The 25307-nt window shown below is 36.2% G+C and overlaps 1 protein-coding gene across 1 annotated transcript in view; it reads left to right on the top strand.

Moving 5' to 3' along the window:
• The window catches only part of PDE7A (phosphodiesterase 7A), a gene marked incomplete at both ends in the record, with an annotated part of 72853 nt that overhangs the window by 30507 nt on the left and 17039 nt on the right, over positions 1-25307 (top strand). Inside the window, 2 exons of the mRNA XM_080610940.1 lie at positions 9229-9289; positions 16517-16600. Coding sequence (XP_080467066.1) covers positions 9229-9289; positions 16517-16600 — 145 coding nt within the window. The remainder of the gene's footprint in view (positions 1-9228; positions 9290-16516; positions 16601-25307) is intronic.

The raw sequence follows: 25307 nt of genomic DNA, 5'->3' as shown, positions 1-25307 counted from the left end.
TCAAAGCAGTACTTTCACCAAAAGAAGCACTTGAGCTTCTTTGTGGATTTCTCATACTTCTCTTACAAACCAGTGCACTTTTTGGTCTTCCTCTGTCTCCAAATTCTGATTCCTATTTCTGAAAATGAAAGTCTTTCCATTTCCAAGCCATGGTTGAAACAAATAATGCTGTAGTGGTGCTTAACACATGGGCAGATGTTTTTATTTCTGTGCTCTGGTATTAAACTTATCCTAGAGATAGTAGTTTTAAGAAAAATCTAGTAATAGGAGGCTGATTAATTAAATCACTTACTGTTGGAAGACAAAAAGGGAAACAGTGATTACCTTGTATTGTTGTGTGTTCTAAGATAATGTGTTTTTGGTATCAGTGGAAGAAAGGCTTGCTCCCTGCAGCTGGGATAAGACAATCCACATACTCCAAGAAATATCTTCATTTGTTCTGAGAGAGGAAAATGGAGAACACTGATCAGGGGTTGAAAATAGTGGTGATAGAGAGAGATGCTTGATCTTTCAAAGACTGTAAAGCTATTTGTGTTATTTTTATTTGGAGGAGAGTTCAGTCTTACGCAAGTCATCTCATTGTCCCTGTTATTTATGCCCATTTGTTTGTTTTCCAGAGGGGTTTCAGTATGTGACAACTAGGCTCCTCTCAAAAGAAACTAAACCATTCCACTGTGTGTGCACCAAATGTACTCTAGCCCTTGAAGGGATCATAGAGGTTTGACCACTTACCAGTCATTTCTGGTAGCTTTGAACCTTCTGTGATAGGTCGGGTCCAGGACAATTAAGCAGAAAAAAAACTGGGCTTCAAATAGTATAGGTGTAAAGATCTCCACAGCAGCTGTTTTGATCTGCTCCAGTTGTGCCAAACTGCTAATGCAGATATAGCCTAATGACATTTATTGTGGTGTGTGGTTTTCTTTTTTTTTTTTTTTTTTTTTTTTTTTAAAGTAACATCACACTGCTGCTGACTAATTGTCAGGGTGTCCTAACCTTGTCAAGTGTGCGGAGATGGTGATGTTAAACCTACCTCAGTGATAGTTTGTATTTTGGGTGGAACTTGACAGACCTCTAGGTAAGCACTGTATTCATTAAGTGGGGTTATCAAAAGGTCCATTCTGAACGTTCTTGCCTCTGGTTTCATCTGGCTAGTTTTCAGGGGTATGGGAAGGAGGGAGAATAGAAGATACATTTTGGAATGTAACTTGCTGTAGGAACCCAGTTACTGGGTCTTCTTCATTTTTTTTTTTCAATTTTTTTGTGCTAAAGCTGCTGCTTTAGTAATCTGTGGTAACTTTTGTATTGTGCATATATGGAATTTCCAATATGATCTTACAATGAAAAATAATTATAGGAAGAGCAGAACCTTCATATGACTTTCAATTATTCAAATTTATCCTTTTATAATTCATTAATATCCCACACTGTTCCTTTTTTTTTTCCCCTCAGTAGCTGCTTTTTTTTTTCCCAAACCATATGAGATTTCTTTATATTTCTGAAATGAATCATTTTTGTCAGCTTAAGCTGACAAAAATTAAAATGAATCTCAAAGCTGCACCAAGTAGCTGCACCATCCATTCTTTTGGAGGAGGTTATCTTTCCAGCCCTGGGAAGTTCTGGAAAATGTGTGAGAGGAGTTGTAGGCAAGTTCAACCCTCAGAGCAATAAACCAAAGCAACATGCCAGTTCAGGCTTGGTATTTAGTGGACAGAAGAGATTAGAGAACAATGATTGGTTTCAATGATTGCATTTACTTAGTGCATTAACTTTAACATTATTTATAGTAAGATGCAATGAAAGGAACCTTGAAATATGTTTTGAAGTCCAGTTCATATAGCAGTTCTCAAGGTGGCAGAGATAACAGGAACTTGTTAGTATTGGCTATGGTCAAATCAGCTGGAAGCAGGCTCTTCGTAGCATTTAAAGACAAGGCAGTATCCTGAATTAGCTTAGGTGGTTTGAGTACTGGAATTTGATCCTGTAGTCTATCCTGCTTTGCTGTATTAAAACGTGTTACCAAAGCACACAGTCGTGGGTTTTGTTTCCCTTAGCGTTTCTGTAGGGTTTATAAGGCTTTTCTATGTGCCATGTCCTCCGGTTGTGGCAGTTTCTTGTTGAGTGTCGCATTGGCAGCGAGTCGTCTGGGGCAGTGCCGCTCATGCAGAGCACATTGCTGGGGCTGTCAGGTGACAGCAGCCTTGGCGCAGCTGTTGCCGGTGCAGGCAGCCCCTGCCTGCCTTCTTCTGCCTTCCCTCTGCGCAACGCTTCTCCAGTTTAGACACCCTCACACAGCTTCCGCACTGGCGGGGATCAGGGAGGCGATTATGCCTCAGGTCTTTGAGGTGATCCAATGGGAATTGCGTTGATCTGGTGTTTAGCTCTGATCTTTATCAAATGGATAACTTCTAAGGTAGGCCATTTTATTACTCTGTTTTGACTAACTGGGTTTATAAGTGCCCTGAGAGAAAAGTCATTAAGAACTTCACGAGTACTTATTTTTCTTTTTTAAATCTAATCTGTTTTGGAAACACATCATTCGTCATTTAAAATTGTGTTCCTTCAGTGTTCATACATGATTTTGTAGCTCTTGACTGTTGCCTGCCTTGAAGTGGGAAGAGTGTGTTTGTAGCAATGCCAGTTAGGAGACGGGAAAAACAGATCTGAAATGGCTTCTGAATGACAGGGGTTTGCTTGCCTCCCCTACCAACAGATCTTTGCCTTTATAGTGCTTTTAAGGCTTTGTGAAAATTAGTAAAAACAATTTTAAACATAGTGAGAATAATACAAATTAGTGTATTTTGCTTCCTGGACAGGATATCCTTTTTTTATTGTTGATTTCAGGGTTACAGGAGTGGAAATACCAGTTTTGTTTGCTTATGGGAAATACTGGCCACTTCACTTACTTTGTAGTCTTTCCATTTTAGATGCCTGTGTTTTGAAAAATGTGTGCTAATTAGACACATTAGACAAAATTCTGAGTTCTTACTCTCTTATCATAAAGAATGTAAGAATCCCCATAATGTATATTGTGGTAGTAAATAGAGGTAGGATTGGTGCTTGCTGATGAGACCATGCTCTTCTCAGTATAACTCACTGCCTAACCTGGAATACATTATAAAGAGAGGAATAAATTTAAATTTAGGATTGTGAAGGGGTGTTAGAATCATTAGAGACAATGAGAGAGACTGAGAAAAATCAGAGTTTATGCATTTGTATATATATGGATTTTTTTATTAATACACAATTCTAACATTCCTGTGCAATTAACAGGAGAATCTGAACAAATATGAATTTGAACTTGTGAAACCAAGCTTTGCCAAGTGTCTGTACCTGTACATTTCGGTTTTTGCCAATAACACAGTTTGACATTTACTAAAAACAAAACCGGCCAGGCTTAGTTGCTGACACTTGTCATAACTTTTGTCACATCAAGAGAAAGACCAGGATACTGTAATGTGGATGTTCACTTGTGAATGATGGTGGATTCTAAATGTTGAAGTTTTACAGCCAGTGTGCTAGCTTAATACATACCTCATCCACTGGTATACAGTCAAATTACTGTTTTCTGAAACTTGATATAAAAAGCCTGTTTAAGAATTATGTCTGTAATTCAGTTTGGTAAAAGATTCCTTTGAGGTGGGAGAAACAGGAATTTCAGGTAGTTGACATAATACAGTCAAGCATAAAAACCTCTGCTGTTTATGGCTGTGTTTTTAAAAGAAGCAACTGTTATCACATTTAAAGAATTATTTTTTGTGTTCATCAAATTATCCTATTGCGCTGTTGCTTGAGTCTTTGTGCCACTCCAATTTAGTTCCTAAGGGTAATACTTCGGAGTCTTTCTGTCCTCACTTAAGTCAATCACACTTCTTTGACTATGCTTTCTATTCTGATCAATTTCCAGGTTTTTGTTTTGTGTATTTTTGTTGAACCTTGAGGTTTTTATGTTGATGAAACTTTGGGTAAATCATACTATGCCACTTGATATAGATCTAAAGTGTGTAAGAGAAAATACCTTGCAGCTGCTAGTTAGACTTATGTTAGATGTATGTATCACTAGTGTTGGTAACTTTCATTCAAACAATAGACAAGTTTATAAATGATTGCCATCTGTCTTGGGAAATGGTCATGTGAAATAGCTTTATATGGAAGAAAATACTAAAATTACTACGTTCCGATATTTAAAGGGGGGTGTGTGTGTGTCTTATAGCTGATTAGCTTTGCCTTCCTGAAATTAACTATGCTTTCTTATCACTGCTTTGATAAACTTTCAAAATACTGCTTTGAACTCCAGTGAAATACTTAGAAAACAGTAGTAGGAGTGTTTTGCAGTGGCTTGCCTGAGTTCAAATGCAGTTTCAGTACTTTAAAAGAATATTTTTTCCAGTGCTTTAGTGAGTAAACACTTGGTGGTGCATTGTGGAAAACTTAAGTTAGCATGGAGCTTTAAATTACTTGAAATAATGCTAAGTATACATGATGGTCTCACTTTTGAAATCCAATAATAGTTGGAGAAATCCTAATAGTCTAAGTTTCTAATTCTAGGGTCTTACAGTCAGTAAACCATCTTAGAATCTGAAATAGTTTCCAAGGGTGTTTATTTGAGGCAATGTAACCAATAAGTTGCTGTTGCCATGATGTAACAGCTTCTCCAAACTTGGTCTTAATTGCTCTTTCTGAAAACAATCCTCTGATTGTTGGGCAAATAAGTTGGACAGAAAAGCCAAGTAGGTAAAAATACATGACTGGTTGTGTTGCTGTCCTCTGGCTTTTCTTTCCCTGCTTTTATGAACTGAAAACTGAACCACAGAATGTGGATTTTGTACTCCCATCAGAAAACATAGATGGTTCTTTCTGGTGTGAGGTAGTGTATTCTGAAGGCCAACAGCTCTACCAGTTTCTGCTATTACAGAAGGAGACCAGCAGTTGTTTTGCTTGATAGTTCAAAAGCTGCCTCGCTGTGCTTGCCAACAGTAATAGTAGTGCTCTGCTCTGAACTGGATTGGGAAGTCCTTGTGATAAAATTGATACATCAATGGAAATGTTTATTTGGCACAAACACCAGCAGGTGTTCTGTTTCCAAGTGTTATGTGCATATCCTGTGCTCACTAGCATCACTGAAGTAGCTTCCCTTTGAAGATATATGTGTGCTATTTTGGCATGTCATTTCCATTGCATGGCCTTTAATAACATCCTGTACTCTTGTGAAAAGATTTTTTCAGAAATATCTGAGTTAGAATCTATCTTCTGGTAGATACTCCCTTCATCTGTGTTTGTGGGGAACTTGTATGGTTGTTATTAAAGGATTAATGGATCTTTCACTTTAGTTTAAACTTGTTCCATTCACTTTGTGGAACAAAGACTTGGAAAAAAAGAGGAGAAATTAAAGCTTTTCTTACTGTATTGCCCTTTGGAAGAATAAATGACACTCTGAAAACCTCACCTTAAATTTCATATTAAAGTGAAAGTCCAGTGTAAACAATCATTCCCAGTCATCTTTTCTGACATCCCTCTTCACTGCTGAAGCATTGTGCACCCAGTTCAGATGGCTGTGCTCATGTCTGGGAAGGAGTGGAGCAGCTAAGAACCTCACCTAATCATTTGGGAAATTTGTTGAATCGCTTGGAGTCCAGCAGACATTCCCACCAGACCAGGTTGCCCTTGAAAAGGGAACCTGCCTAAACATGAGGAGTGTATTCAGTTCAAGCACTAGTAATTCTGTCTGCCTGTTGGAATGATGCTTATTTGTTTGAGATTTGTACAGAAGGTCAAGGAGTTCAGTGTGTTTATGGTTATTAACAGGTACAAAGCCCCAGGTACACCAAAGAGGTGGCAGAGATCTAGAAATAAATTTTTACACCAAATGAGCTAAAAATATTAACAATAACGTGGTATTTTGAAATGTCGGAAGTCAAGCTCTCTTCTTGCACTTTTTAGTCAAGGTTTCTGTTGGCTGACAGAGCGTATGCTACAGTCATCTCAGCTGTGTAATTAGGGTAAATTTTTAGTGTAAGTATAATCTGGATGCCTTGGTGTAGGCCATAGAGAGTGAGCCTTTGATTAGCAATGAGGGAGGAGGCATTTTTGGTGGTCAGCAAGTGCATAATCCTGGTGATTAAATTGTTTGAACCACTGGGCACTTTACAGAAACTTTATTTCTTCAAGTTTGCTTACGAATTTGCTGCGCATGGCAGTTCACATCTCATTAGAAGCTGATGTGTTAAATCTTACCTTTCTCTTTGCTGGATTTAAAAAGTGGAATCTGGACAGAATATCTTAAAGAACCACAGGCAGGGTAGATTAAATGATATTTTTTTGCCTTTTCCCTTGCATTTTTCTAGAGTAATGTAGGGGTAGTATAACAAGTACACTGACAGTATTATTTGAAGTGGGAAAATAGGCAGTACACCTTAGTCTGTGGTACGTAGTCCGTAACCTATTTGCAGCGTAAGCTGACCCAAAGCAATACGTGTCTGCATGAGCATAGTATTATTTAATTTACCTACTTATCACAAGTTGCTGAAAACCTGTGTACCATTAGCTCCCTCCTCTGTCTCTGACTGTCCATCACAGTGCTCCTAGCTGCCTCTACTTCACTTAATTTGCCTGGTCTGAAGGTACGAGGTGTCACTGCTCGTCACCCACCCTGTATCTATCCCTTGATGAAACTTGCCCATAAGTATTTTCCTCTTACGTATTTTACTTAATACATTCCGTGAATGAAGTCACTTTATGACCTCTACCCTTTTAGCAAAATCAGCTGAAATTGTCCTACTACTTTTGAAGAGTTATTAGTAAGGTTTTCGCAATAAATTTTCTCTTTTTTCTTTAGGACACCATGCTTTGAAAGGTGATTTTTAAAGGATTTGATTGTTAAAATATTCCTATGAGATCTTTCAGAGTTCTTGCAGAATGAAATAACTTGCTTGTAAAGGAACTGGTTTATCTTTTAAAAAATGTGCTTTCTGTTTGACATCATGGATGTACTGCTTTATTTAGCAAATAATATTTTAGAGAGCAAGTAATATTTTAGAATCAAAGGGATTTATTTTTCAGTAAATTCTTACATACTGTTTTCTTTCTCAGAGACTAATGTTCCAGTTGGGCATGGTTCTTCTAGCTGCATGTGTGCTTGGCTTTCTCCTGTATTAGATTACAGAACTGTACTGGACACGTCCAGAAATCTGTGATAGACAGGTGCAAATTGCAAGTTAGCACTAAATTACATCACTGATTGTGCCTAGTCAGTGATATGAAATGTTCCAGGCTACTGCAAATATACCCAGCTGAGATGTGCTGAATTTCAGCACATAGGTTATATGAAGAAATTTGTAAATCATAGTGGGAAATCAGCGTCATTTTCTGCCTGATGAGTTGTATTGCTGCCTTTGCCATCAGGACAGGCATATTGCTGTGAGAAATGCTGTACAAACGCATTTGAGGGAAGGATTATTTGCATGATTTATGATTTTCCAAGGAAATAGAGAGCAAAAGCTAAGACAGCAAAACTGCTGTACAGGGACTTCTTCCTTGTAGTCTTCACAACAGCTACTATAATTGGACCCTGTTTGGAGCTAGGTCTTTGGTCATTTTTGTAATTAAATAGTAAGCTTCTCTTTGGAAAAACTTCTCTGGCTTCAACTGTAATGTTTTCTTTTTTTGTTTTAACATGAAAAATATTAAAACAATTAAGTGCGCTTCTGGGATTGGAGTCTTAGCACATCAGTTGTACAAATCATGCTGAGAGAGTTTGTTAATCTCTAGTCTTTCTTTGTGTGCATCCAGTTTGTTCTGTAGATAGATGCATGTAAGCAATTTTGCCTTTTCCCCCTTCCAAGTAATTTGTTTAATTATCTCTTTTTCTTTAAGAATTAATCTCATTAGCCAACATCTGTTTTTCTGTCCTGTTTCCTAACATGATTGGTTTCCCATCTTTTGAAGTTGGATGTTTTCAGGTGATTGTGTGTACCTAGTATAGTGTTGTTTCTGCTACACAGCAGAAAAAAGAGGTGAGTGCATCCACCTCCAGGTTGGCTTTTATCTAAAGTTCTCAAAGGGGTATGGTAACCCTTTGTGGCACTGAAGACTTCTCTGTTCTCAGTATAAATAAGAAGCATAGTGGACAGGAATAGGTCATAGGAGTTTTTAGCGTACACACACACTCACAAAATCTTACTTCTTTAAAGAACGAATGTTGTGAACTGGCAAAATTGAGTTCTGATTGTGAAGGTGTTCCTCTTATCCCTAGGGTTAAGAAAGAGCATTAATGAATGCCCCAGGAAACAGCTGATGGTGAAAGTACAATAAAGGCAAGGTGTGAGGCTGGGTGCTAGGTCGTGCCAAGCTTTCAAGACTACCTGATGCCAGTGTTGTGTAACTATGAGAACATTCATCCAGCTTTTAGCTATTAGAGGGAGGGTTCACCACACTTGTGGGAGACTTACTGGATTATAGCTATTATCGCATCATTTAAATATGTATGGAACATACCTACTTTGTGTAGGTAAAAAATACAGCCTACGTGTGTGTATCTTGATGTCATGTAGGACTCTTCTAGACTTCTGTCATCAAATGTGAAATTCTGCATACTTCTTTAAACTACCCTTATGTGTTGCATCCTGCTTCAGTGATACCTTGATTTGCCTGCAGAAAGTACCCGGTGGAATGCAAGTAGCATGTGGCAGCCAAGTCCTGCCCTTGTAGAATATAGGTTGAATTCCAAGGGCTGCAGTAATGGTGTCATTTGAGTTCTCCTACTTCTGTTAGAACTACTTTTAGCTTTGAAAGACGGAAGTACCACGTAGGTAAAAATAAACAAACAAACCAGGAACTGCAAGTATTCATTTTAAGTATTACTTTCTAAAAGGCTCCGAGGAGCATTTTTTTTTTTTTAACTCTGCTTAATCTTATTCTATGTCTTTCTTTTTTTCCCTGTAAGGATGTTTGAGGAGCATCTGGAAAGAAATTGGGGTGGGGGAGGTGGGGAGGAATATTTTTCTCCACACTCTGATCCTGGCCTTTATGCTGTTTTCACTACCAGTTCCTGTCCTTCCTTTGTCCCCTCCTAAAACAAAATCAGTATTTACATAAATGAAAGATGCATGTTCAAATGTCAAAAATTAATTTTGACATTTAAATTGGAATGTCTTTAATTGAAGACGTTATTTTCGTTTCAGTTTAAAAATTATTCAGTTCTAACTTGCATAAAACACACTTTTTTTGTTTCAGAGACGTGGAGCTATTTCCTATGACAGCTCTGATCAGACTGCGTTGTACATTCGTATGCTAGGTAAGTGTGGTACTTCCTATATTGCAAAGTTCTATTGTTTATGATTGCTTAAAAGTGGTTTTTTTATATTTGAATTTTTAAACTTGTTGTTCCCTTTCTCCTCCATAATATTCTGGTTAGATTCTTTAGAAGAGTTTGGGTTCTTTTGTGGTGACTTTGGAATTTTGGTTGTTTGCCTTTGCCTTTTTTATTTTTTTTGAGTTAACCGTTGTTGGATGTTTTACTTCTATATGAAAAAAAATATAAATCTTACAATCAACTGAACATGTTTGGTAGAATTTTAAGTTTTCCAAGTGACTCATGATTGAGCTTTATTTCTGTAATGGAATTTTTCAGCTCTGCGTGGTAACTTTGTGGGTAAAACCATAGCTTAAAGAACATTTGTGTGAGATTTACCATACACTTTTAAAAGTGCAACACTGAGGCTATGAAATGCTCAAAGTGTTCTTAAAATAATGATATGATTTTAAACAATACTTCTTTTGTTAATACAAGAAGATGATTTGAGAATGGAAAGGATGCATGGCAGGGCCAGTAGCTTAGTCAACTTACTGAAGAATGTTTCAAGAGTAGCACTAGACAAAGGGTAAAGCCAAATTAAAATGAAAGAACAGAATTAGGAGGGGAAGCACCTGGGGGAGACCCTCTGCAATAGCAAGAGCATGAGGTCAGTGGTTGGGAGGAGAAAAATTCTAAGCTCTTGCAGATCTGGCTGCCAGATTCAGTACTTCCGGCACCTCTTCTAGAAGCTGCTGGTGGTGCAGAGACATGGGGACTGTGTATGTACTTTAAGTCTGTTTCACTACAAAATTATGCCGCTTAGCTTAAGCCATCTTGAGCTATGATTTGATGTTGAAATGGACTATGAATGCTTGCATGATGTCTTGCACAGCTCAATGAACATCAACAGCTAGTGATTATAAATTCTTAAACAGCTCCAAGTAAATCAGCTAGATTTAGTTGCCCTGAGACTTTTCAGTTTGGTTGTATGTTGTATGTGTAAAAGCCCCCAGAAATTCCTAGCTGCATTCTATATGAATTTGAAGTTGTAAGTTATATGTGTGTACACATTTGTTTATGTATATGAATTTAGTCATAACCTATATATGTAGGTATACACATGCAGATGTGTATATAAATCCAATTTTGACTTAGTATGTTCACATTTTTGTTTTTCAGTTATTTTGATTTTATTTGTTTTTAAGCTTGCAAAGTTGTTAATACTCTAGCAGTGACTCTACTGAAGGATTTTTTGGTAAGGGAATGTAATTACTTTGGAGATTGGTTTTGAGGAGGAGGACAGAAAATGCTGGCTTCTAGATGTTTGTTGAACAGACTGCTGGTTTATTTAATTTTAATTTCAAAAATTAAAGTAACTTTTTTATTTTTAATCATCCTTTTTTCAGGATGAATACTGGATTTTTTCAAAACATTATTTTTCTGCTCTAGTCATAAAATCAAGAAAGTAAATTCAGGCCTGAGGTAGTTTTGTTTCCTTGATTTTGTGATACTTGCTTTTAAACTGAATTTATTTTATGCTGTGTTTCTACTTCAAAATCCTACAAATTGAGTACTGTTAGTTCCACAGCAGGGGAAATACGTTTTTATTTTTAAAATGAGCTGATATGCTTGAATAAAAGGTATTGTAAGTACATGTCTGTGGTTTTATCTTTATAAAATTAGTCTGCTAATGATAGAAACCCAGCTTGTAGGAAATTAATTCTTAATTTCTTGGGAGAAGAATTGATTTCTTTGCTATTTTAGATGTTTAACTGTACCATGAAGTAGTTAGGCCTATTATTTCTGCAGAGGGGTTTGTGGTAATGCTCAAGTAAATCTAGAAGAAAGCAAAGCATGACTTCCTGTGGTACTTGGTATATACACCTGAACTGAGGGAAAAATAATTTATTTTGAAATCTTTCTCTGACTATTCTTATAGGCAGAACTAGAACATATTCAGAATGTGATGTTAAGTAAATTAAATTTTCACTTGTTCTCTCATTGGAATGAATTCTTAGACTATGTGATTGATGCTTGTATGAATAGTATAGCTCTTGCTGGCATCCATTGCTGTTCAGTGATGCTAGCTATTCAGAGACATTTAAAGGTTTGACCTCTTCTAACTTTGGCCTGGGGGAGGAGGGTACCAACAAGCAAACAAAAAATTGCTTATTGGATGTTTGAATCAGTATGCTAAAGTTGTATTACTTTTTCACTTGTTGGTGATCAATTTGTTTTCCCAAATGTTACCTACACTATATTGTACAAGTTAGCAGCTATTTGCAGGTTTATTTCTGTTGTATTTGTAAATGGACTGTAAAAAAAGACCAGCCTGAAAGCTGAACAGTTGGATGCATCGGAACGTAGATACATTCATATTGGAGTAGATTCAAGAATGAATATATTGTTAAAGTTTGGGTTTTTTTTTAAGAAATGTGAAGTACTGCATTCCCCATACAGTACTGGGAAGGATTTGGTTTTGGTTTTTATTTATCTTTGTATATTTTACCAGCGTGAGCTCCAAGAAATCCTCAGCTGTAACTTAATGGGAAGTTAGGCATGGTCCTGAAAGGTTTTGGCTATTATTCGAAACAGACTCTATTTAGTAATAAGATGTACCTCCATAAGGTGTTTATTTTAGCAGACCAAAAATACAAAGCTAAGGATATCTAGGACACCTCCTTCTGCCTCTGTTTAGTTGTGCTGGCTGTAGAGTTGCTTCCTTCAGCATTTTCAGGCTATTCTAGTGAGAATACAATGAAAATTCATTTGCACCAAGTAAAGAGAAAGTAAAGAGAAATTCTTGTGATATGGTGGTGTTTCAAGGTTCAATTTAAAAGATCAAAATTTAGGCGCACACAAATAAACAACTAACTCTTAGCTGTCTTCATCAGTGTCGACATAAACAAACAGCGATGACTAATGACTCATCTGTCATACCCCATTCCCAAAATATACACTAAGCCATTCCTGAGTGGCTTATTTTGCTATTTTAAAGTATAGATACAGATGCAGCATTGTAGAATTTTTCTTATAAGACCTTGGGAGGGCTAATATATCTGCATCACCTCGCTCAGCTACTTCTCTCAGCAACTATGAGGAATTCTCAGAATTTCTTGTAAGTGCTTCTGTGTAATCTTGATTTTTCTCTTCCTTATTTTTCTGGTTTCTTTTTCTTGCTGTTATGTATTGCCTGAAAATTTTGCTGTTGTTCGTGGGTTAGAAAGAGTGGGGCACTTGACTACATGTATTGGGGAACATGCACCTCTGAAATTAAACTGGAGCATTTTACCCTCCTTTAGAGGTCTTCATCACTTCAAATGGGAAACAGTGGAGGCAAGCTACTGTGCAATGGAGGTGCACGCTCTTCTCTGATAGCAGTTATGTTATATTCCTTTTGCTTCAGTTCCAGCATACTCGGCTGACCTGTCATCTATTTCTCCAACAAATTTAATAGGAACTTTAATTTCTGAAGCTAGTAATTCTGTCTGGAAATCCTGCTCTTCACAACTTCATGGCCTTGACTTGGGTGGTTTACCTTGAAGTAATTTCTGCTCCCAGCTGTCTTCTGTGATCTCTGAGATCTCTGCCCCTGCTCTAGAAGGCCTCGGCTCCACAAGCAGCTGCTGCATTGTTACTGTGCCACACTGGAGTATTAGGGTAGCACAAAGTATGTGCTGTGTAACCCTAAGGCACAGGGATGTCAGCTGTGGCATTTCAGCTGCCTCGTAAGTATCGGAGCTGTCCTTGCGGTGTGAGCAGGAATCTTGAGAGAGGGGTAGGAACCAAACAATCTATCTCAAGGTAAGTTTTGTTACAACCCTGATTCCTTTTCAGTTTTCAGTTGTAGCTGCAGACCTCCCTCTTGCATTTGTTCTTCCAGTATTTATTCAGTCTTCAATTGAGTTTCTGCCTGTATGGCCATTGTCTTAAAAATGCAAGCAATCCTGGTCACCTAGAACTATTCTGGAAAAAAGAAATAGATTAGTGAAGTACTCTGCCAGCAGCTATTTTGTCATGTTGTGCACAAAATAAGATTGTTGAAATGAAGGCTTCATGGTTTTTAAATCTTTTTTTGACTCTTAGAGTTCACAGAAACTCTTACAGAGGAAGAGAATTGTTCCTGGAATTCCAGTCCACTGTCATTAAGATGCTGGACTTGAATGTGTTCCCCTAAGGAACCCCCCCCCCCGAAGTTTACCTGTTAAGCACATGGTGTGACCTGATGATTTCAGAAGATTTTGTTATGACTTTGAATTTTTTTTTTTTTTTTTTTTTAAGCCTAGGTGAATGAAAACTATTCATAAGTTCTTTTGTTTTAGAATTCTCTTGTTGAATTTTAATTATCTTTCAGCTACTATAATAATGATTGGAATTCTGTTGCTGTTTGAAGGAATGATGTAACAAGTATCCTTTTATCTGATAAAAGTAATCTTACATCTGAAATATCTTCAGCCTTTTTTTAAAGTTACCCATGGTGGTAAACATGTCTCTGTCATTTCAGAGTCATAGGGTTACAAAAACCCTGTACAGGATTTCCTAAACAAATCGATGCAAGTATGTTGTGTCCAAGCACAGTGAAGTAGGTGCATTTGGGTGTCTGTTGATCTTTGCAGGTTAGATTAAATGAACAGTGAATGCATAATGATGTTCCAGAATTTCTGGATGTTTCGGGACTTACTGTACATATGTAGTAGAGATTAGTTTCACTGTGCTGATAGCACATAATTTCATGATGTGCTTTTGTATAGCCAGTTTGCTGCTATTACTTTTTATGTTTTGATATACATAGAAACTTCAGATAGTATCTTCAAATTCTACTCGTACCAATTTTTTCCAAGCACATTTATTATCTGAAATCTTGAAAAATGCAGTAGTTCTGTACAGTGATAATGGAGACAGCTTTTATGCCTTTGATTTGGCCTAATAGGAATTTTTACTTTGTTTATTGTGATAAATTCCAGTCCTGTGAAAGCGATATCTTTTTCCAGAATAAATCCATATTATTTATTTTTTTAAATACCACATTTTACCTTTGTTTTTAGTATATAATTTCTTCTGGCCAACTATTCCTGTAAATAGATATTCTACTTATTCCTGTTTGAAGCAGTGTAGTTAATTGTACTTCTGCATTTTACTTGTAGACAGTTTTTCTTGTTTTCCTACTCAAGGTCTGCAACACTGCAGGCATTTCAAGGGAACATGGATACTGATATTCTGTCTGCACTGTTAGACTAGTAGTAAATGAGCAAAGCAGAATTTTTCAAGATATCAGTTCTCAGATGAACCTGTTTTGCTATTTGAAGAATTCCTTGTTACTCTTAAGGTATTCTTCTGCAAACTTCCTATTCTTGACACTTTGGACAAGTAAATTGTTCACCAAAATCTAGTTTACACTAACTGAAACTATTTGCTAGTTCACTTTATGGTTAGTAAATCTGGAATGTTAAAACTCTCCTGAAAACTAAACATCACCTTTTCTCTAAAAAATTAGCTCAAACTCTTTCTTTTAAGTCAGCTGGTGAATTCATTCACACAGCTGCAGCTATGAGTGATTTCCCAGGTAAATATTGGTGAAAGGTAATGAAAGTTGCATTTTCCTCCATGTATACTGATATTTTCATACACAGCTACTAATGCATTTGCCTGTTCTTTTCCAAAGTATTCTCACTTTTTCCTTTTTCTTAATTTACTTTGTAAATAATATTCATCAGTTGCTTGTGCCTAGCAGAAGAGTTCTACAATTTGCTGCCTCTGTATTGCCTGGAACAAGACAAGCCTCTTGCACTCTGCTCAGATGAATGCTTGAAACTTTTATAAGTAATACACTGTCAAGTGTCTGAGAAATAATATTTACAGGTAGCAATTGGGTTACTTTCCCTAGCAGCTCTGTTAAGGTTTTCAGTTTCAAATAAACAAAGGGTAGTAACTGAAAACCACATATTTGGTATGTTTTTACTGATACATAAACTCAGACTCATCTGGGGAGCCCTGGGCCAACTTATCTTTTTGTGGTCTTTCCAGCGTGTCTCACAAGATAACATTCAAGTGAAGTGTGTCACTATAGATATAGCAGTGTTAATAGATATGTATCTCTAGACAGATACCTGTTAAGTATTAAAATAATAATACTGAATGTTTAGTTAGTATCTTTAGCTGTTTTCTGACTAGTTGCCTGCTTCGGTGTTGCAAATCACCACGTTGGAGCATTGTTTTTTACACTCTCAAGCTGTTACCATTTTCTGTAAATTAAATCACTATATTTTATTGTTACAAAATCAGTCTTTGTTCCTGGAGTTAAGTACTTAGTTTTGAGTCATATGAAAAAAGCTGTGTTTGACGAGAGGAGAACACTACCTTTGAAGGATTTTCATAATTCCAAACCAGAACATTATCACATTTTAAATTACTTTTTTTTTTTTGTTAGGATTTGAGGAGGGAAACATTATTGCATTTGATCCTCAAAAGGTTTGCCCAAATTTGTAACTGTTAAAGGATTTTAAGTGAAAGCTTTTAATCCAGGTGAACTACTTGTATTCGTATGCATTAATGCCTAATGAAAGAATACTGATCAGCTTTCAGTTGGTAATATGCATAAGTAGAAATCAACTAGCATGCTAAAAGATTCAGGTGTAAGCTAATTGCAGTGCAAAATAGTTTGATAAAATTTTAATACTGAGTTTTGGTATTTTAATAGGCTCTTGTGTAATATTCAAACAGCTGAGCACAAGTAAGTAAATGCTAGTGGGAAAATATTCTATTCTGTAATATAAACCCATAGTGTAACTGGCTTATTTGCTGAAAGCTACCATTGTAGAAGTTGAATCTTTTTTGTATTATACCAAATGTTATCGTTTTATGTGTGTTACTGAGGAACAAATCAACTTTTAATGTTCTTGTTTCCTGTCATATTAAGGTGCATTTTTACCATACTGGTGTAGCAAGCTGTTCCTACTTTCATCTGAATGCTTATCACATGCTTCTGGCAACATATGCTTAGGCAGGAGAGATTTTTGACAAGAAAGCATGCAATTGCATGTTTAACAAGTCTTCAAACTTTGTTTTGAATTTCACCTTTTAAAACACAAAAGCATTGAAGTAGGCCTATTGTTTGAATAACTCTCCTCCATTAAGTACATGAATCTTTACCCCTCCAGGCTATGTTCATTTGCATTTTATCTCTGCCACTCTTCCACACTTTTATTTCACTCTTGACCCTGTTTCTAGGAGATGTGCGAGTAAGAAGTCGGGCAGGATTTGAAACAGAGAGAAGAGGTTCTCATCCATACATTGATTTCCGTATTTTTCACTGTAAGTATTTAAAAGCAGATAAATGACAAATAAACAAAGGCTTCCATTAATTTCAAATACTAAGCCTCTAAAAATGAAGTTAGCAGCTCATATAGCAAGGCCATTCTTTATACTACATAGGAAAATCTTTCATGCAACTTAATTACAAAAAAAAGAAGAAGAAAATCTTCACTGCTAAATTTTTGGGTTTAAAAATATAATTTAAACTCATTCAATTTAGACTCATTCAGTCCCTGTGGAAATGAAGATTATCTTATATCCAGCCACTGATGTGTGTGCCGAGTTCTTGGCAGGCACAATCGGTTAAGAATAACACTTTCCTGCTTTTATAAAGCAGCAGAAGGGCCTAGTCCAGGATGACTTTTAAACACAACATAGATGTCAGTGAGTTTTGACCTTATTGTAATCAATTAACATTACATTTACTCAAACGTGTAGCTAGGACTTAATTTTTTTTTTTGACATAGACAAATCTTAAATAAAGATTCAAGTGTGGTAAGAAAACAGGAGGCTAAATTGTTTTGATTGTGTTTTAGGAAACATTTTTCTCAGAAGTAGTGCAAGAAGAATATTTTCAGATAATTTCACTTTTTTCACTACATCTATATTGTTATAACTAAATATGTCAGAGTTGTAATATAAAAGCTGCAGAAACCGCCAAGTCAATACACGCAGCAAAAATGTAGGGGATTTAAGTCTTAATTAAATTATGCCAATAATATTAATGTATTAAGTGTCATAAATTATCTATACCAACATTGTATCAGCACAATTCCAAGTATTCTGAATGGAATGGAGAGAATTAGAAAAACTTCATGGTAACAAGTGTGGTTGTTGTAATTACTTTATTATAAAAATGAGTGGCAGAAACTGGTCTAATTAATATTCTGATCTTAAATGAACTTACTCTTAAAAATAGATCACCAGTTAAATTTAAAGTTCTTGAACTGTCTCATTCAAAAGTTAGCTCATAAAATAGGTGAGAAAACAAAGTTTGAAGAGTATGCTGTATTAATTTTTTCGATAAAGATAATAATTCCTTCTCAAGTCCTGATAATTCTATTGAGTATAATAAAAATTCTCTGTAGAAATAGCACACAATTTATGAATGCATAACTGTCTTTTGTATATATATATGTGGCATTTCATGCTGATACGGTAAAATACTAACAGAATTATTAAAAGAGCTACCTGTTAAAAGGCAGTCAATGTATAGTATTATTACTGTTGTCAAGTGAACTATTTTCTATGAGTACTCATTACACTGTTTCTTCCCATCCTGATGATTGTATATCAGGCAGATCATGACTAATCAGGAAAAGGATTTTCACACCCTTTCTTCGTGCCCCTACTTGTTCAGGCAGTCACCAACTTTTCGCAACATCAACTGTGGTGTCTGATGACAGTGAAGAATGTTGCTAGGAGGCCCAAAAAATTCTTTGGCTGTAACTTCCCTCTCGAGTCAGCTGCTGTGGCAATTTTCAGAGTTGCCATGTTATAGTTGGAGTTTTTTGCACTTCAGGATTGTGGCCTGTTGCAGTCTTCCTCTTTGACTTCAGGCTCCTGCTGCATTGTGGAGTTTCTTTCAAAGTTGGCGAGGAATTCAGCCCCACCTCTCACTATATCAATAGACTATGCATTTACAGATTTATTTTTTTATCAGTAAAATGTTCTCTTTTTCTCTGCCAGGCTGATTGTTTCCTTACTTGTTTAAAGCAAAAAGCATTTCATATCGTACTATCAGACTGCAGGTAGAGAGAGGTTGTGGGAATCAGATTTGACCTCATTTTTAGGATATTCTCCCTACCCTCCCCCTGGAACTCCAGAAGTATTTTGCCACATAGAGCTACACGACTGAAAAATGTTCACCCATATGAGTAATAGGCAGCATGTGAGAGGAGCCAGTTGAGCCAGCCCACACTTCTTTGCTTGGGGCAAAACTGGACTAAAGAGGGTCTCTTCTGCAGCTGAAGCAGACTAAACCATCTGAATGTTGGCTTTTTCTTTTTTTCCCCCTCCACCACAACTGCATACTGAACATCAGTAATGTATGGATGTGCTTCCTTCATGGTGTTTGTAAAGTTTCACTGTAACTTTCTTCTGGGACTTTTACTTGTGGTTCTATGTAATTTGCACTGATCATAGGTTACCTGTTTTGCAGATGACTTACATGCTGGTTGTCATTCACAGTGTTGAAGCATTATTGCCATTTTGTATTTTGCTTAGCTAACTTTTCTCGTTAAGCATTATTTTCCTTTTTCGTCAGTAGTGTTCTGTGAAGAAGTTAAATGTCTTTCAGGAAGTCCAGCATAATAATCTGCTGACCTGTTCTCTTTTTCTAGTATTTCATTAATAGGCTGTTAACCCAATGTCTTATTAGTAGGTTTGGAGAGTACTGAATTCTAACTGCGTTATTCTATTTTCAGGAAGCTACTGATGTTTTGTTTTTTTCAGTGATCACTTCTGTTTCATAGCACTATTTTTACTCCCCCCTTCACCTAGTGTTACCAAAGTAAAGTTTGTTAGCAATTAGTTCTTAAAGACACTTCTGTTTCTTCTTAAGGATTGCAAGCTCAGTGTCTGCAACTTCATCCCAGAGTTATGTAATTGGCACATGAATATTCAAGTTTCTAAATTGGCTAGAAGTATTCCCAAGGGTAACTTCTTTTGAAAATCTTTAAATCTTTCTTAGACTTTTAAAATTATTGTTGGGAAAATGTCTTTGTTACTACAGAAGGTATGGGAGTCATATCTGAGGGTTATTAAATGCAGAATGGACAGATGATTAGACTGTGGGTGATAGTTTTTCCTACTATATTATCTGTTACTCCAGAAATCACATTTTTATAGCTGATTGCAGGAACTAGCCAGGAGGAATAAACAAATTTTTGTTTCAACAAGACTGCTTCCGAATGCATGGGGAAAGTCAGGATTGCATTCTTCGTGTTGGTCTGTTAATTGATTAACATCAGGACATCATCAAGTAGTAGTTTTTCCTGTTACTGTGGTCTGTTGTTTATGTCTGTGTGGGAGACCATGGGCATAAACTCGTGTTAGCAGCTCAAAGCCATCATTTCTGGAGAGGAAAGAGCAGCCACATAACTTTCTTCCTCAGAAGTAATTTTTTACCTTAAATATTACGGTCTGGTTTTGTTCAGTGGATGTACCTATTTCACAGTTGCACAGTAAATTGCATACACATTAATGTTGATTTGAATATAAGGCACTGGATCTACTTTTTCACTTGTCGGTAAAAAGGAAGGAGTTTGGCAGTTTACTGTCTCACCACCCAGCATGTGCTGTTTGGTTTTCGATGAAGTTACTGAAGAAGTGATTGCAATGGTTATAACCACTTTTGCCTTCTGCTGCTTTACAAATAGATGACCGTTAACATTGCAGATAGGAATTCAGTCTGCAGCGTAGACAGAGTATGTTGGTAAAAGCTAATACAAACCAAAATCTTTGGTAGAGGAACTGGTAAATGACAGTATAAAATATTTCCTTTTTCAGCGCTAGCAAACTAGGGTTTGTTTTCTTGCTGTTGAAAGGTTGTCAGTAAAGTCTGTTGTTTCTTATATGCATGTCTGTGTGTATATATACACACACATACCCTTTAGAAACTTCGATTATGTTTGCATGGCATGAACAAACAAAAGAATATGTGATGTGCCCCAGTCAACTCACTGTTTCATCTGAAAAACCAAAACAACCAGCAAACGTGCTCAGTGCTTTATACAGTGTATTTTAGTGAGGAAGTGAAGCCAAAATTAATAAAGTGAAGCTGAAGTGAATCATTAGATAACAGCAAAAATATTGAGAAGTGTCTTAAAAAGATACAAATCTAATGCTTTCAGACTTCCTTTTTAGGAAAGGGTTGTTGGATATAGTCTGGGAGAACCGGATAAAAACCAAATACTTTGGTTTTGTGGAGAGGAAACATTTTTTTCTTCTTGCTTTTTCCTGTTGTGTCTGTACCAGAACAGATAAGATCTTGTCAAAAGGTTTGTAGAATTCTCTTGTGTCACTCTAGTCTGAGCTTCTATGAGGAGATGGTGATGTTGCCAACGTGTGGCTTTTTTGTGTTTTATAGATAACCAGATGTCATATTTGTGAGTTAAAATATCTTTGAAGACAGAGGGGTTAGAGTTAATCGGTATGTTTCTGTAAATGTTTAGGAATGACCCAAATTTGAATCAAATTGCTGCTTGCCTACAGCACAGTCCTTCACGTAAGAGACAGAATGATGTGACTGGAACTTAAGACTTCGTTGAAAAGTGGTTCTTAGTTGTATGTGGAGCTTTTTAAGCAGAGAAAGGAAGAGATTAGGTGACTTTAATAGATGATGGATAAATCTCTTGAAGAGTGCAAACAGATGAAGAAATTCCGAAGTTTGTCTTTGGTATACAACTTTCAGACTGTTTACTTGGAAATCACAGTTCACAGAACATCTTGCATGCTACTCTGAGATCTTGAAAAGATGTCAGCATCTACATCTTGCAAGTGTTGCTTTAAACTTTCCATTTTTTCTGCTTACAAATCATTGGAAAAGCTTTACCTTGGACAATGAATTTAGACTTTCCTTGGGTGAGAGGACAGAAGTCAAAGAGGAGACAAGTTCAGATCCAAATTGATTGCCTTAAATAGTTGGGAAATCTGTGTGTAGCAGCACCTGATCATGGTTTTGACAATACTATCTAGAGGTTAAGGTAAAATGAGCATAGTCCAGGTGAAGTTAAATGCCCCTTTTTTATATTCAAGAAAATAGAGGAATTACCTAACTGAATCTGGTTAAGAATAATTGTCTGTCTTGTTCAACAGTCTACTGTGAAGAGTTAGTTTCAGAATTAATCGTGTCATGCAAGAAGATTTCTGTGTGGTCGTAGGTTGAATGAAGTATTTGTTTCTCTGTGAAAATGCCAGCACTGAGGAGTGAAAAGCTTGTACTCAAGAGATTTGTTTAAAAGCTGCCTTTCTGTGAAGGATGGATTCTGAAATTGCCATCTATTCACAATCCAGATTATTCAAATAGATGGTTTTCCTCAATGTGAGAGGAATTTTGACTTTGGTTTAGTGTGGAGAATCCAGTCACACAAGGAGAAGTCACAGAAAATGTCTTAAATACAGCTGTGACCAAAAGAAAGCAGTGAAGATAAAGTAAAAAGTGAGCTTGTTTAAGGAAGATTTCAGGGTAGAAGCTTCTAATTAAGAATACAGGACAGATTAATTTTATTTTAATTGTATTTATTTTCCTTTTGCTATCCTATACTGTTATTTTACCTATAACTTCTTTTCAAGCTTGTGTGCTCTGGAATCTTGCTCTGCTACAACTTACTCAGTGTTTTATTGCTGAGGTACATTTGACCTTAGAAGAAGACACAGTCACGTTCCATTTTTTTTCTTGTTTTGAGCCTTTCCAATGTGTTCCTTATTTTTAAAGGCTTTTTTTTTGTTTGTTAAAAATTGGCCAATTTGGCACAAAGCATGTGAAAATTCATTTGTTTTAATCTCTGCGTTTGGTTTGATTTTTGTGTTGACAGTCATACAGACTTTTAAGGGGTATTAATTTTCTGTCAACCATGATGTGTTACTTTTGAATTCTTTCATTTCTTCAGGGGAAAGGTAGCCAGAAAGCATTATTTGATGGTTCTGTCATTCCCTGACTGTAGAATCAGAGATTTCTAGGCTACCAAAGAACAGTGCTTTCTTAGAAGACATTGAGTGAAGGATTTGGTGATGGTCTGGAATACATTATCCTTCTTCAGGGAAAAGAGTTGAACCATTATGTTGTGTACTTGTTCAAAAGCTTCAGTATCGTGATTAACACAGCATAACCCATTTTTATGAGGGATATATGCGTATTTTGGTGATAGTCTACTAAATATTTTGCTTCCCTGAGGTTTGTTAGTTCACACTATGTTGTGAGCTACAGATTTACTTTGCTTGGTGGGTGGATTCAGGTTTAAAAAAGTACACAACTGCAGGATTGCTGGGGTTATGATTCAGTAAATTGGTAGGAAAAGAATATGTCTTGTATATACTAATTCGTAGTCCTGAGATAATTGGAAAATGTTATGCAGTTCAGTACAGGAATGGCATTGTTCAATTCACTTGATTTTGTATCCTTCCTGAGGTGTTTACAGAAATATTAAAAGGAGCCAAAATTCGAGAGCTGTATAAGTAGAATCCTTTAGATACCTTTTCACAGTGTTTTCTTTACCCTTCTGCTGCTGTGTAGTGGTTTACAGTGCCACTGGAGAATTAGCATTTAATCCATACTGAAGTAATGTATTTGCTGCACTTTGAGTAATTTCTTTCAAATTAGCTCTGCTTTGAGCAGAGAATTGTACCAAAGGACTTTTAGACTTTCTCTTCTGTCCCTTCCAGCCTGAATTATTCTACCCTTCGGTTGCTTTGTACTTTGCTAATGCAATATTTAATTTTTCAAGACCCTTCAGGAAAGGAGTTATCTTTGGTGTTGGTGCTGCCTAGCAGTTGCCCTCCATTAGGGAGGATCTGTTGAAAAATGGTAGATTTTTTTTTTTTTTAAGTTGTGATGCTATTAGAGTTTGTTGAAACTTAACACATTTTTCTGATTCCAGTGGGGTCAGAAGACACATGCAAACCGATGTTTATTTAACTAAACTTTAACTCAACAGCATATTTTCAGGTGATCAAGAAAAAGAAGCATGAATGCATAAATACATATATATGGTACATGAAAAATGAAACAGTCTGGCTTAATGTTTTATTTTAAGCAGAAGAGGGGATATAGTGCCTTAAAGTGAAGCTAAGCAGGGCTTCAGAGTGGTTCTAAGGAAGGTAATTAAGACACCAGTAGTCTTTATATATAACTTAAAATCCTTGCTGAAATTATATCTTCCAAACAAAATCATAGTTTTATGTAAGACTTCAGTACTGAATTTCTTAAAAGTACTTTAAAATACAAATCATGAGTGGAAAATGTAAGGAGCTGAATAACAGGACTTAATTTTATTTTTGTTTTTAAATGTGCACAGATCTATTGTAATGCATTTCTTCACGGTTTGATGGGAATGGATGTGAAATTACAATGCTGCTGGGTCCCTCTAGTGGTGTGAAATGCTGAGTAATGCTTTCAGGTGATGCATAAATAGAGAATGATTTGTATCGTGGAAGACCTTAGAAATACGGTTATAATTGGCATGTGAAATTGAATATTTCTTTAAAATATTCACCTGTAGCGGAAACTCTCAGATATGTCAGGTTTGGAGATAGTATTTGCTGTGTAAAAATGATGAATGTGTAGTTGGTCTGAACATGGAAAAATTGTGGGAGATTACTTCTGTGAGAGAGAAGAAGAGATTTCCTTGATTTTTATTTTTGTGAAAAAACTCCTCTGGTGGACCTGTGCACCTAAAATTTCTGGTTTCACGTTCAAACATAAGAAAACCCCAACTATTCTATGATTCTATGATTCTCGCAAATGTGTAATTCCTTTTTCTGTTAGTGGCAGTGATTCTGAGATCCTCAGTTAAGCTCCTTCTGGTGGTAATAACAAAATTCAATTATTTTTATCATGAATAATTTCTTATTTACCTTTTGGGCTGTAGCAGGGAAGAAATGGGTGTTCAGTTTTTATGCTGGATAGCCCTGTTTTGACCAGGACCCCATCAGAGGCTCTGAGTCTTTATCTTTACATTAAAAGAAAGTTGAAGCTTTTTTGCTCCAATTTAATGTTTCTATTAATAAAAAGATAAACTAAACCGTAGTTAAGTTATCATTCTTCCTTTTGTTGTCTGCCCTTGCAATATGAAAGAGGCAGAAATTCAGGGAATAAATATGTCGGTATATTATGATTTTGTAAGTGATTGTCACTTGTCTTATTTTGTATTTTTATTTCAGCATGAGAAAAATAAATATTTAATGTCCCTGTGAGATGTGATAAAATTATTTTGTATTTTTTTTTTTTTTTTTTTTAGGTTTTCATAAAGTATAGCACACTTAAAAGATTGGGAGTGGGAAGAGAGATTAAAATAAGTATCTTGGAATACAGATGAAATCTGTTGCATGAAGGCAACTCGCATGATTTTATTTTATTGCTGTATCTGCATAACTGTAGCAAAATAACTGACGCTAGTAAACAGAATTATTCATTTTTTTCTTAGAGACTTTTTTCATAATACCAGCATCTCACTTAAAATATCTAGAAACAAGAATATAATAGTTTTAATAATAAAAAAGAAATCTCAGGAGTAATAAATAGGTGATATTGTAACTGAAAGTGGGTCACGAAGAGTGAAGAACAGAAGAAGAATGTTGTAGGAGAGCTGCTGTTGACTAGGCACAAAGGCCTAGTTTGTCATCTGGTTTCTTGCATTGAAGGGACTTGTAAATGCTTTTTAACAAGCCCCATATCCTGACTTTCCTTTCATTCTGTTTCAGTTCTCGAGGCTGTAAATGTCATGTATGTTTATTTTTCTCATTCTAGTTTGTCCTTAAACTGTCCTTATTTCTTATGAGTAAATGGTCACTATTGGATTTTAGAAAGCTATTTAGCATGCTGAAAGCTCCAAATGAAATGACGTTTGGGCTGGGAGGAGGGATGGTTTTGCAGCATGGTTTTTCTTGCACAAATGTAATGCATTCTTCATCCTTCACCATCTTCTTGCCATTATAAATACATTACTGAACCTTGCTTTGGTAGGGCCTCTGAAATTAGCATCTCGTT

The sequence above is a fragment of the Psittacula echo genome (assembly GCF_963264785.1).
Source record: "Psittacula echo genome assembly, chromosome: 2".
Taxonomy (NCBI): domain Eukaryota; kingdom Metazoa; phylum Chordata; class Aves; order Psittaciformes; family Psittacidae; genus Psittacula; species Psittacula echo.
This window is presented reverse-complemented; position numbering and strand designations above follow the sequence as displayed.